Below are 13,757 nucleotides of genomic sequence, written 5' to 3' on the forward strand. Positions count from 1 at the left end.
AATGTATGAGAGGTGCATAAAATTAAATGTATGGGAGGCGCCGCATGATTTGAAATGTTTTGTGGAATTTTCATCTTTAACTTAATTATCTTTATGATTCTGCTTCTTAGGGCTTCAATGACAAATATTTATCTTAAATTTGCAAAGACATTTTTTATCTCCCTCTATTCATCCTATAGGCGAAATTTGCCTTTAGGGTCTATTCCAAGGGAAGACCAGAATAACCCAGGCGTCAGCCGCAGTGCAGCGCAGCAAATTGAGCTAGCGCCTTACAGCGCAGCGGCGGTGATCGAACTCGGTACCTTTCGATTAATAAGCAAAGGCCGTACCACAGAGACGCTGCCCCAATGGCATTGTATTGATTTTCTTTGGTCTTGGATTTTTACAAACATGTTTTTTGCGAATTCCCAGTTTTCATAGATTTTGCCAAGATGATGACCATTTAAATCGATCGATATTTGAACGAAGAGTTTTCTGGCCAAATTCTTTAATACGTGTCTTTCCAGAGGATTACAGTTAATTGGACAAACGCACAAAAATGACCAACGACTCATCCAACGTATACATATATTCAAGTCTGACATCCAAATACACTTATGGGCCTAGTTTAGCATTGTTATAATGAACAATATTTTGCGTCTTTTGTTTTTGAGACTTCCATCACAACAAGGAGCCCATAAGAAATTGGGTTATCAGACCTGCAAAAAAGTGCACGTCGGACTCACCATAACAGCCTTGTTGTAGACTTCTCTGATCATGTAAACAGTCTTAGCCTGGGTGTAGTCAATCCATTGAATGATGGGCATCTCAGCGTGAGCTACAACGGTCTTGGACAGGATATCACGAAGGTCAACCAAGAATTTCTCCTGGACCTTCAGGATCTGGGTCAGCTGGTCAATCATGGGCAGGTCACGGTTCAAGAAGTTGGGGTCAACGTTGATTCTCACCTCTTCACTAACCTGTTTCAAGATTGAGGATTTAACGTTTATTATAAGCAGTTTGTCGATACAGTACACAAAACTAAAATACAATAGGGTACAACAGTCGTGACGTCACTTCCCTCGTAATGACGCATAGTAAGTGGTTCTAAACTATCGCCATTATTTCCATCATCGCCCCTATGAAATATTTCTCCGACGAGTATAAAAGTGTATTCAAATCATTATAAATCTGATCATGTTTTGACTTTTATACATTCTGATCACATGACATGTGAAAGAGTTATAGCTTGCATGAAGAATAAAGAGTGTCGCGGTTAGTCATAGATTACCTGGTGGTAGACAGGAGCAAGATCGTGCCAGTAAGAGTCCCAGCGTCTGTTGAAGATGGTGCTTCCGGTCAGGTTCATCAAGCGGTACAGTTGTTCTGGGACAAGGCTGTCCAAGATTCTGGTCGGATAGATAATACACAACGATGCTAATACATGATATAATGACATTCATTATTAAAGAACGATTTTGGATGAAATTAGATATAACCATAAGTTTGATATTGTATGTATCTGATGTGATGACAAAGGCCATTGATTGGAAAGTCAAAAGTCTATCAAGCAAAGTTTTGATAATCAAATTTGTCAACAACAACAAAAAACTAGAAGACCGTTGAGCGTATATTATCTCATCGCATTTTGTGAATTATAAACCAATGTAGCAGCGATCGCCATGTTGAATTCTTATTTGCAATTTCTATAATTTGGAACACTTTGCAAGGTTTCTAGCCAGCTGTGTGGAGAACACAAGAAGTGCAAAATGTGTGAAGTTGCGGATTATTTTTTTAATTCCAAAACTGTATCAATACATTGCAATCCATATTGTTGCAGCTTCAATTGTTGAAGATGTGCGCTATACACAGTTTAACGCGCTTAAGTGCTAAGACACGATGTAATTTTATAATTACCAAAAGAGGGAAGGTTTTATTTTTATTTTTTAGCGCCAAAACAATATATTCTAATTGTTTGTATCACTGGGAAGAAATTTCCATAATTTGATTGCCTTTGGGTAAAACAAATTTGGTGTGCGTTGATTCTGGTGGGGGAAGTGTTCTTGTGTTTTTCCTGAGATGTATCTTAATTTTGTAAACATCTGAGTGATATTTTTCTCCCACACAGACAGTCTAAAATCGTAGAGTAGACCTTACCTGTATGTGGGTACTTTGGTCATAGCTGGGTAGTTGAATTGCTCCAGGCCACTCAGAATAGTCATGTTGATTCCCTGGTTCACAACCTGATGACAAGGAGGAATAGTATTTTTATGATTTGAGAATGGGATCTAAGAATTTTCAGTATTTTAAAATCATTTCTAACGCTTTTAAATAGACAGGGAATAAGTATCGTATCGTATCGTAACATATCATATCGTATAAGAGCTAAAAAAAACCTTTAAATTCTCTATGTAATTTTTATGCCTAGATACAATTTATCAATTATATAATTAGTAGCTAATGTCAATTAATTGATAACATTGAGAATTAAATATCTAATACATAAATAATTGTCATATTCAATATTCGTAGTATAAGTAACTCTATTTACATTCATTTGGCATGTCCAACTTGTACATTCGAGAATTTAAAATAATTCCAAATAATATCTAATGTCATGTTACATTATTCATCAAAATCTCTCAATCTCTCTCTCTCTCTCTCTCTCTCTCTCTCTCTATATATATATATATATATATATATATATATATATATATATCCCTCTCTCGCAGTCTCTCTCTCTCTCTCTCTCTCTCTCTCTCTCTCTCTCTCTCTCTCTCTCTCTCTCGCTCGCTCGCTCTCCCTCCCTCTTTCTCCAAATAGTTTCCGTTTTTGAGACATTATTTCATTATAAAAATCATATTTATGTCAGCCGACCCAGTTAACAGACCTTGTGGTGGTTCAGAGAAATGAGGTATTCCAGGTCCTTCATCAATTCCCTCTGCCATTTGGGGTCAAAGATGTCCTTGGGTTGCTTGACTTCGAATGGATAAGACACGCCCATTTCAGACAACAACTGGTGGAGAGAAAGAACTTTTTATCAAAAAACATCATTGTCAACATTTCAAATATCTAATTAAAATTGGTAACTCTAATACAATTTATAAAAAACACATTCATCTTCACCACTATCTGCCATTAGAATAGTATAAAGTTTTCTTTTAGTTTTTATTATGATGTCATTCCAATTTATGCTTAGTATTTCTAAGACATCATTGGTGATTCCTGTTGACATCAGACATCTTGTTTGATTAATTACCTTCGTGGATGCCAAGGCGACGGGATCTTATGATGTCATGGTGGTGTCTTAGATGCTAGTGCATACCTTATGTTTATATTTATTGATAACATCCTAAATCATTCACGCCTTGTTGCATTGTTTAAAGACAATACAATTGATCTATCAAAGAGAGTTATATACAAAGTTGTAGTTATGTGTTTTAAACATTTTAACCAAAGGACACCATCCTATCTATCAGATCTTTTGTGTCGCAATGATCTTCTTCGATCTCTAAGATCTAGAAATCAACTCATTCTTTATGTATATAGAAAACGCTCGAAAACGTTTTCTGATAGGGAATTTTTCTAATGCCGCCCCAGATGTGTGGAATTCACTGTCATTAGGTGTAGGAAGTAGAGTATTTTCGTCCGAAATGACGTTCAAAAAGTGCCTTAAAACACACCTGATCAATTCTTCTTTGTCTTGATAATGTTATGAATGGAACTATTTGTATATAAATAGTCCATAATATCTGAAAAGTGTAATTGTTATATTATGTAGCATGTATGGTTTCCCCTCCTGTCAATGTGCGCCTAGAGCTGCGGCAACATGGGATTGGCGCTATATACATTTATTATTATGATTATCATCATTATTATTATTATTATTATTATTATTATTATTATTATTATTATTATTATTATTATTATTAAAATAGACGAATACACATTTGAATGGATCAACATTCTTTTTAGTGCGGCTATATGGTCTTGTGGTATGACTGAAGTATCCTGGGTTCGAGAAAACCATATCAATTACCCGCACATCAACCCAATCTTTAAAGAATCGAAAATAGTATGCACGAATCAGTGCCAGACAAAGCAAGAAAAAAATACCAAAAAAAAGACATCCAAAAAATCATTCTGTCTCGCTGGGCCTCGATCCTCGGACCTCCTCCTGATTACAAACTTTTTCGAATCTTTATCTTACACCAGTGCTAACTTCTAGTTTCCCACTTTGAAAACCCAATCTTCACCTGCCATTCCTGAGTATCGTAGTCAGGGATGGGAGATCTCCACATTCTGGTGAACATGCGTCCAACATGTCCGTTCTTGAAGTAGTTCCACACAGTCTCCAGCTGAACCTGTCTCTTGGTGTTCTTGCTACTGGCATCCAGCAGGACAACCAATCCACGGGCACCCTCTCTATTGTAGAATGGCATGGGCTTGTGGAAAATACGCTGGAACTTGTTGCACATTTGCTGCATATTGACTGGCTTGTTCTGGATGTCGACTGGGTCACTGGCCAAGCAAAACAAAGAGGTACATGATAAGCACATAAAGAGTAATATGTAAATGTACCTATCTTCATTCTTTAATCATATATTGTGCGCTGGATTAATATTTTCCATACTGACCACTTTCTCAAAATATCATCCCAAAAAACCCACAAAAATTAATATTCTGGCCGGGAGAGAGAGGGAGAGGACAGCGAGCGGTCGCACAACCGACTGAGCGATTCAGCCACACAAAAATATGATTTCAAACTTAGCACCAATCATGCGCCTCTCTCTCTCTCTCTCTCTCTCTCTCTCTCTCTCTCTCTCTCTCTCTCTCTCTCTCTCTCTCTCTCTCTCTCTCTCTCAACAAACGCCACAAACTCTCTATAATCGCTGAGCAAAATAGGCTATCCACGATCCTCTGTATGGAACAAGACATGGTAACATACAACCATATAGGCCACACATGGAATAGCTCCTATAATATTGGCATGAGTAAAATTCAGAGAAAGTGTGGAAGCTGAAGCATACACTGCCCATACATAATTTGGTGCAAACCAATTTTTACATAACAGCATAAATAGCAAAGAGTGTTCTTCCAATTGTGTTATGTACAAGGCAAATCTGAACAATAAAAATGTTCACGGTGTCATGTCACATGTGATGATTTACCTTAGAGGGTTTAATAGGACTACTACCTATTATTATTATTATTATTATTATTATTATTATTATTATTATTATTATTTATTATTATTATTATTATTATTATTATTATTATTATTATATTATTATATTATTATTATTATTATTATTATTATTATTATTATTATTATTATTATTTTCGTTCATTTTAAAGGTCCATTTCATTCAAACATAATATAATTTTGAGACGATGGGTCATTATTAGTAATCATAAACTTTTAGAACATCGCAGGTTGTATTGAGGTCAAAGTTCAAAGTTCTAACCTGTATGGCAGGATTTCCTCAGGAGATTGAGGCATAGGACGTCCGTACTTGTCAAACTTCATCACACCACTTTGGTCCATTCTAGAAAAGTCTCTACCATATTGCTCGGGCTGGGGAGAAAAGAGAAGAGAAAATTCAGTGATATCTATTATAGAGCAATGTCCACTAAACGTGCTCAAAGCGTTTTACGAGGGTCACTAATCAACAGTAACATTTGACAAGTAGGACAAGACATGAGAAGGCTGTTTACGGCCAGGTTCTCATTTTACACCTAAGTACGGTGAGAGAATGTGAGTAAAGAGCCTTTTCCAAAGACTGAACTATGTACCGCTCGGAGCTCAGCTGGACTCGAAATTAGTAATGTTTGAGGCAACATTAGTTGCTAGACTTAAAGAACTACCATATTGCTCGGACAGGGGAGGATAGAGGTCAAAACAATCTTAGATAATGGAGAAGTTTGCTATGTGGTCTAGTTGTATGACACTCGCTTTCGGACCGGAAGGTCCTGAGTTTGAGCCTCGCTCGGCCATTAGTTGAGTCATTGGAAAAGGCTCTTTACTCAAATTCTCTTACCGTACTCAGGTGTAAAACGAGTACCTAGCCATTAACAGCGTTGTCTCTGTAGGAAAAAAAATTGTAATATCGCCTAACAGCGTCATGTCTCGTCCTACATATTTAGTGATGCTATTGACCTGGGACCCCTTGTAAAGCGCTTTGAGCAGATTAAGTGGATATTGCGCTATATTAAAACTCAATTTATTTATTTATACTGTGCACGTCGATTCATGGGCATTGTTTATAGGAAGGAATCTTATTTTGTGCCTCTAGGCTATGTTATCCAATTAAATGGAAGTTTTTCACATACTTTATATTTTGTATAAAATGGTTACTTCAAACAAGGAGCCAAATACAGAGGGCGTACACCGACTCCACTTCCAACAACATTGAATCAAGATCTCAAAAAATATCAAATTACATTTAGAAACAACAACCGAAGAACTGATATCAAGAACACAAGGAAACATCCAACTACCTCAGCACCTTAACACACATGATGACATTCTAAAGCTAGGAACACTTGCACTAGACATTTATGGAGGCAAATTACTAACTGGATAATAGAAACAGACTGACAAACTGGAAGTGACGCACACATTCACGGCAAGCGTCCATAGACACTGCGCAGCCATATTCATTCATTCATTCTTCGACTTACTCTGGATGTGAGAACGTTCTGGTATGTCTGGGCATAAGTGTTGGCAACGGCTTCACTGAGTGGACGGATGTCCTGGACGTGCAGGGTGATGGCGGATGGAGCAGTTTCCATGGGTCTCCAGAAGATGTTAATGAGAGAGCGGCCATTGAGTGGACGGATTGGGTTCGTCTTGCTGAGGCAGTGTGGGAGTTGACCAGTGATGGCCAGTTCGTATCCCAGGGCCTTGAGTTTGTAGCTTCGGCTGAGCTGTTTGAAAGATAAAATCAAAACGGTTATAAGATGTCATTTTGATAATAAATGAGTAATGCTTTAACCTGCATAACATGTTATATTTTAGGATATAGATAGAACGAATTTGACGTTACTCAGGTCTTTGTTATTGTTTGTTTTTGTTTTGTTTTTTTGTTTTTTAATTTGTTTATTTTTTTTCATCCGTGTTTATGAGTAAATCTCACTAAACTGTATTAACCAAACTATAAAAGTTCAAGGTTACACATAGTTTTGTGTAATAGTCCGGATGGCAATGTTGTGAGTTTCTTAGCGAAGCGCACACCATCTATAAGCTACAGAATCTCGTGAAATTAAATGATGATCGACGAGTTCGTATCCCAGGGTTTTGAGTTTGTATCTACGGCTGAAGTATTTGAAGAAACAAAAAAGGTTGAATAGATAGATGATTATTTGTTAAATAACGGAATGAATGAGTGGTCATTTGTGACCCAACGTCTCAAAACGGTATTATGTCGGGATGGACCAGATGCTAAAAAGTCAAATTAACGCTTAGCTGGATAAAATTATGAAAGATTGGTATTTGGCAACCTGAAATATGATATTCATTCTTCTCATTAAAGTTTATAAACTCAACGCAAGTCTGATATTTCTGGCTACAAATTTAATTTTCAGCATCTTAATCATCCCGACTTATACCGTTTTGAGGCGAGGAGTCATATTTGGAACTGCAGTGGGCGTTTTGTAAAAGTTGGTATTAATTTGAATATATTCAACAGTTGTTCCTTTACTTACAGGCAGGACACGGGTTCCAGTAGGATTATAGATGTTGTTTCTCTGGATGATGAAGACAGGAGATTTCTGGTCGTTCTTGGTGATCAGGACGAATTCGGAGAATGGCTCCAGAATCATCTCAACGGCTGGCTTTTCCTGGATTAAAAACAAAGGGGGAATCAAAATTAATTCCACTCGTCTCCCTAAATAGTAACGTGTAATGATATCATGTCTACAATAATAATAATAATAATAATAATAATAATAATAATAATAATAATAATAATAATAATAATAATAATAATAATAATAATAATAATAATAATTATAATAATATGTGACGTCGGTTGTTAAAACGTTAAATTTAACCCCCAAAAAATAGATTTCTTAAGAAAAAAAAGTATCCTTTAAGTAACTTTGAACATGTTTTTTTATTCAAAGATGGCGAAATCAAAATTCATTTGGGGGCATTGCTTTGTTTTTGTTTTTGTTTTTTTTTGTTTTTTGTTGGTTTTTTAAAACTGTAATAGATAGTAGGCTGATAATATCATAATTATATAGGGATATCTACAAATGATCTTAAGATGGAACATGTTACTAGTTGTGAGGATCGGAAAGTCCTGGGTTCGAGCCTCGCTCGGTGCATAGTTGAGTCCTTGGAAAAGGCTCTTTACTCACATTCTCTCACCGTACTCAAGTGTAAAATGAGCACCGGCCGTTTACAGCCTTGTCTCTATCCGAAAAAAAATGTACTATCGCCTAACAGGCGTCATGTCCCGTTCTAAATGTTAAATGTTGGTGTTGGCCAGGGACCGCTTGTAAAGCGCTTGGAGCATATTTAGTGGATATTGCGCTATATAAATGCTGTTTTTTTTTTCAACTATGGCTAAGTAAATTCTGATATTATGACACCTTTATAAGAGACCGTTTTGAGTGCTTTCAAGACAAGGCAAAAAATTATGCTCCATTTCCATTTTACTTTTATATTTTTGGTATTTTATAAATATTTTGTTGTTGTTTGTCTTTTTTTTTTTTGTTTGTTTGTTGTTATGTTTTTTAATGAAAACAAATTTAACAGTAATAGTAGGATGATTATATTATAACTATATAGGGATATCTCAAATGATCTTGAGATGGAACATGATACTAGTTATGTGTTTTTGTATATAAAATAAACAAAATGATTTAATGAGAGGGGGCAAATGAAATGTTTTTTGGAACCACTCACCATGATAGGGTTGACACACTTCAGGCTCAGTCTTCTGTAGGTGAGATCGACGTTGATAACCTTTTGGATGGGGGCGTTGTATTTGATGAGGCCACGGTATCCCACGACTGGTTTGATGTAGAACATGTCCAAACCCATGGAGCATTGGACTTCTCCAACAAGCCTGTGGATACAGAAATTATTATTAGACGAATAAAGACTAGCATAGCACCAAAAAAAACTCAGAACTTGTTCTAGGGGCACCGTTGCTCAGCGGTACGGTCTTTGCTTCATACCCAAAATGTACTGAGTTCGATAACCCGCTGCTGCGCTGTTTGGCCTTGAGCAAGTCATCACCTCACCCTAGCTCAATTTGCGGTTGGCGCCTGGGTTATTCCAGTCTTCCCCTGGAATAGACCCTAGAGACAAATTTCCTCTATGGGATAAATAATGGAATTTTGTTTTAAATAAATAAAAATATGAGTTGTTATAGTATTCTAATGGGGTCCGGGTAGCTCAGTTGGCAGAGCACTCGCTTCACACGCAAAGGGACTGAGATCGATCCAGGGGGCAGTCGAGATTTTTTTTCCGACACCCCCCACCCCACCTGTCCTCCCAGCAGTGAATGGGTAGCTGAGTACGTTAGATTTGGTGGAAAGTAATTTGCAATAGACTAGCGTCCTATCCAAATAATGGCAAACATTTTCTATTGTCCGTTACAAGCTAAAGAAACCGGCATAAACTCCTTCAAAAAGAATCTTTAAGAACGCAATACCAAAACACGGATAGGATTTTAATATCATTCACCATAATATTTACATCATAATAATTTGTCAACACATACTTGGGTTTGATGTCAATCTTGGTGGTGAGGGAAATGGGAGGTTGACCTTGTCTGTCAGACTCCATCATGTATGGGGTCACCTTGAAGGTCAGGGAACCGTCAATTTTGATGGAGGACGTGGCCTGGATACGCAGGGAGACGGGCAGACCAGCCTCAGTGGGAAGGGTCAGCTGGTAGTCAGACAAGTCGTACATGGTGTTGAGTTCCAGGGGAAGACCCATTCTAAGGCCTTCCTCGTCGTAGGTCAAGGGGTACAGTCCTGGTGATCAAAGACATTGGCTAATATTTGTATTTGCTTTCAATAAGATGTGACAAATTTAAATTACATGATAATTCAATATAACAGCTTCAAAAGGGGCAGCGTGTCTCAGCGGTTGATCTTTGCTTTGTACCCGAAAGATACCGAGTTCGATCACCCGCAGCTGCGCGGTGTGGCCTTGAGCAAGTCACATCGCCCTACCTCAATTTGTGGTGCCTGGGTTATTCCAGTCTTCCCTTAGAATAGACCCTAGAGACAAATTTCCCCTATGGGATGAATAAAGGGAATTATCATATATATATATATATATATATATATATATATATATATATATATATATATATATATATAGACAAATTTCCCCTATGGGATGAATAAAGGGAATTATCAATATATATATATATATATATATATATATATATATATATATATATATATATATAATATATATATATATATATATATATATATATATATATATATATATATATGATAATTCCCTTTATTCATCCCATAGGGGAAATTTGTCTCTAGGGATGAATAAAGGGAATTATCATATATATATATATATATATATACATATATTTATAATAGACTGCAATTTTTGATTGAAATGTCACCAATGAAAGTCAAAAAGTAATGGGACGATTGTCCTACTGAGTTCATTTCTTTTTCAAATGACGTCATAGTTAGCCCAATTATCTAAAGGGAGATAATCGATGGACAACGCTGTCTCGCTCTCCGTATTCACTTGACCTAAACACGTTCAGGCTTCCATCTTTTTGGTCCACTGAAGGAGGCAATGAGGGAACATCGCTTTGAAGATGATGAAGAAGCCAAGTGAAAAATGGATGAAAGTTCAGTCAACTCAGTTTTACGGGGACGGAATACATGACCTTACAAAAACGTGGTTTGTGGCTACCTAGAGAGGCGGAGATTATATTGAGAAGTAGCATTCTACTCAGATAACGCCAAGCTTTAATTTGAGGTATGATGTATGGTATTGATTCAATTTGTTTTAAAGTAATAAGGAAAGTCCCATTGGTTTTTGACTCACCCTCTGTTTTTGCATAGTTTGATTATAAACGCCCCAAGAAACCTCGAGAATTTATATTATAGTACAATATCCACCAAACGTTCTCAAAGTGCTTTACAAGTTGTCCCTAGCCAACAGTTACACTAATCATGTAGTATGAGACACATGATGCCTGTTAGACGATATAACAATATATTTCCGAAATAGACAAAGCCTGTAACGCCCAGATACGCATTTTACACCTGATTAGAGGTTAGAGAATGGGATTAAATAGACTTTTCCACCTATCGAAGTGGAACTCGAACCCTAGACCCTCCGGGGTGCGAAGGCAGCTGCTTCTTATGGTGCTCACACTACTATGTTATGACGATCGACCCAATCTGCAAATTCAGTACCGCACACGTGTACAGTGGCAAACCCGCCCGGAATCTTCGTCACAAAGCACCGTTCAGTTAAATACTCTGCGTTTTCGGGCTCGTTACCGCAACCGGTACACGTTGGACAGGTGGGAATGCCAGTGCCATAAGGCAAGACCGCATAGCAGCACAAATTATGCAGTCCACTGTACTACTCTCACCAATTCTAATCTACACCCAATCATTGTTTCGTGGACAAGGAAGGAGGCAAAAAATTGTCACAAGTCGTGTCAGACTCCTGAAGAGAGTGACAATTTGCCGCCGCTAAAAGCCCGAGCACCCAGAAGAAATTTCCAGTGGAAAAGACCTACCAGTGGTGGAGATGGTTCTAAGCAAGTTGGAAAAGTCCAAGTATCCGAGTTCGTGTCCCATCATCTTGAAGTAGATGTGGCCGTAGGGAGTTGGCATGGAGCGTTCTTGAATGCGAAGCTAAGAAAATAAAGGGGAAAAAAGATAAGGATGTGGTTCAATTGGGTTGGATAAAGATCGGAAAAACTGTGTTTGAAACAGTGCCAAAAAAAAAACCAAAGAGAAAAATACAAGGGATAAAAGTAAAAGTAGTCCTTCAGAGCCATCGGGCCCATGGAGCCGGAATTTATCCCAGTTTCTATAGCGTAAAACGGACAATAGAAATTGCTTACTATCCTTTGGATAGGACGCTAGACAACCGCAAAGTACTTTCCTCAAAATCTAACGGACTCAGCTTCGCATTCACTGATGGGTGGACAAGAGGGTCAGAAAAAATCTCTGTACTGTAATTATATCCATCAATGCCGATAGCAAGGTACTCATTTACACCTGCATAAAGAGGAATACTTTGTGTCCCAATAACATAACAGAGGAGTGTTTCACTCACTGTCACTCATAAGCTCACCGGCCATGCCCAGCATTGTTTGACTTTCTAACCTTCATCATTCGATTAAACAGATTAAAATGTTAAGTATGTGTTAAGCGCGGGGTGACCAAGACCGATTCGGGTGCAGTCAAGATTTTTGTCTGACCCCTATGTCTAAACAGTAGTTGGGTAATTGGATTTGTTAGATCTGGCAAAAAGCCCTGTGCCATAGACTAGCGCGCTGTTCAAAGGATAGCAAGTAATGCTATAGAAACGGGGATACATTTTGGCACCATGTAATCGCTCTAAAGAACTACTTTTTATGTTTAAGCTGACTGGCGACTGGTGTGAGTAAAAACAACTTACAGTCTTGAAAATCTGGTTGATAGTCTCCTGAGGGCTGATGTCTCTGGGTCCTCTCTTCAGAAGGTCAAAGAGAGACTTGTTCTGGGTCACCAGTCCACGGGGTCCCCACAGCTTGTTCAGGAATGGACTCAGGCCTTCGGTGTTGATGCCAAACTGTTAAGAAAAAGTATTAATTATAAAATAATAATGCTGAAAACTTATATAAATAAATAAATAAAAATAATCATATGTTGTGCGGCTATGTGGCTCTTTACTCACATTCTCTCACCGTACTCATGTGTAAAATGAGTACCTGGCCGTTAACAGCGTTGTCTCTGTCGGAAAAAATTGTAATATCGCCTGACAGGCGTCATGTCTCGTTCTACATGTTACGTGTTGCTGTTGGTCAGGGACCTCTTGTAAACCGCTTTGAGCACATTTAGTGGATTTTGCGCTATATAAAAGCTCAACTTTTCTAAGCTCAACTTTTAGACTAATATTTGGAATAATAGCTGTTCAGATGAACAAAAGAATGGCTACTTTCTATTTACCTCAAACAATTGACTGATTAGGCCATAGTTGTAGGTGTCCACGATGAGGGCACTTCCCCAATATCTAGACATATCACCAATGTGGGTCAGGGTCAGGGCGCCACCTCTCTTGTAGTCTTCTGTATATGGAATAAAAACAGAATTTAAACAATGACTTGATGATTTTTTGCCATTTGTCCAATGTGATTTTGGCATTCTCGTAAGTTTTACAAAACAAATTCGCCATCACCGCAAAAGATTGTATTCTTTTTTATCTTCTGGCACTTTTCTACTGACTTCATTTCTTGTTTAATTATCAACATAAATGCCTGCTCCTTTCCCTTTTCTGGATTTTTATTCACCCATTCACCCAATATTGGAGATTACTCCATGTCCCAATCGTCTCTGTCTTCCACAGCTGTGTTGAGAATAAAGCTGAAAGCCAGGTCCCAGGTTGAAAAGGGTTATATTTTTTTTGCCAAGATGAGGCCCATTTTAATCAATCAATATTTGAAGCACGAGCTTTTCTGGCAAAAAAATTTAAATACGTGTTTATCCAGAGAACGGCAGCGCTGGTCACAGTATGTTCTTTCTTTCTAGGATTACTCGACTTAGAACAT

At 37.6% G+C, this 13,757-nt stretch overlaps 1 protein-coding gene across 1 annotated transcript in view; it reads right to left on the minus strand.

The window, feature by feature from the left end:
* LOC144962657 (uncharacterized) overlaps positions 1–13,757 on the minus strand; it is a 51,457-nt gene that overhangs the window by 19,383 nt on the left and 18,317 nt on the right. Inside the window, exons 17-29 of the mRNA XM_078895770.1 lie at positions 13,159–13,277; positions 12,629–12,781; positions 11,739–11,856; positions 9,717–9,975; positions 8,894–9,056; positions 7,687–7,821; positions 6,664–6,909; positions 5,448–5,557; positions 4,236–4,500; positions 2,870–2,995; positions 2,137–2,222; positions 1,271–1,388; positions 726–959 (exon numbers count right to left, since the gene is read on the minus strand). Of these exons, the coding sequence (XP_078751896.1) occupies positions 726–959; positions 1,271–1,388; positions 2,137–2,222; positions 2,870–2,995; positions 4,236–4,500; positions 5,448–5,557; positions 6,664–6,909; positions 7,687–7,821; positions 8,894–9,056; positions 9,717–9,975; positions 11,739–11,856; positions 12,629–12,781; positions 13,159–13,277 (2,132 nt within the window). The remainder of the gene's footprint in view (positions 1–725; positions 960–1,270; positions 1,389–2,136; positions 2,223–2,869; positions 2,996–4,235; positions 4,501–5,447; positions 5,558–6,663; positions 6,910–7,686; positions 7,822–8,893; positions 9,057–9,716; positions 9,976–11,738; positions 11,857–12,628; positions 12,782–13,158; positions 13,278–13,757) is intronic.

Source organism: Berghia stephanieae, chromosome 1 (genome assembly GCF_034508935.2).
Source record: "Berghia stephanieae isolate SIO BIC M18660-M18661 chromosome 1, UCSD_Bste_1.3, whole genome shotgun sequence".
NCBI lineage: Eukaryota > Metazoa > Mollusca > Gastropoda > Nudibranchia > Aeolidiidae > Berghia > Berghia stephanieae.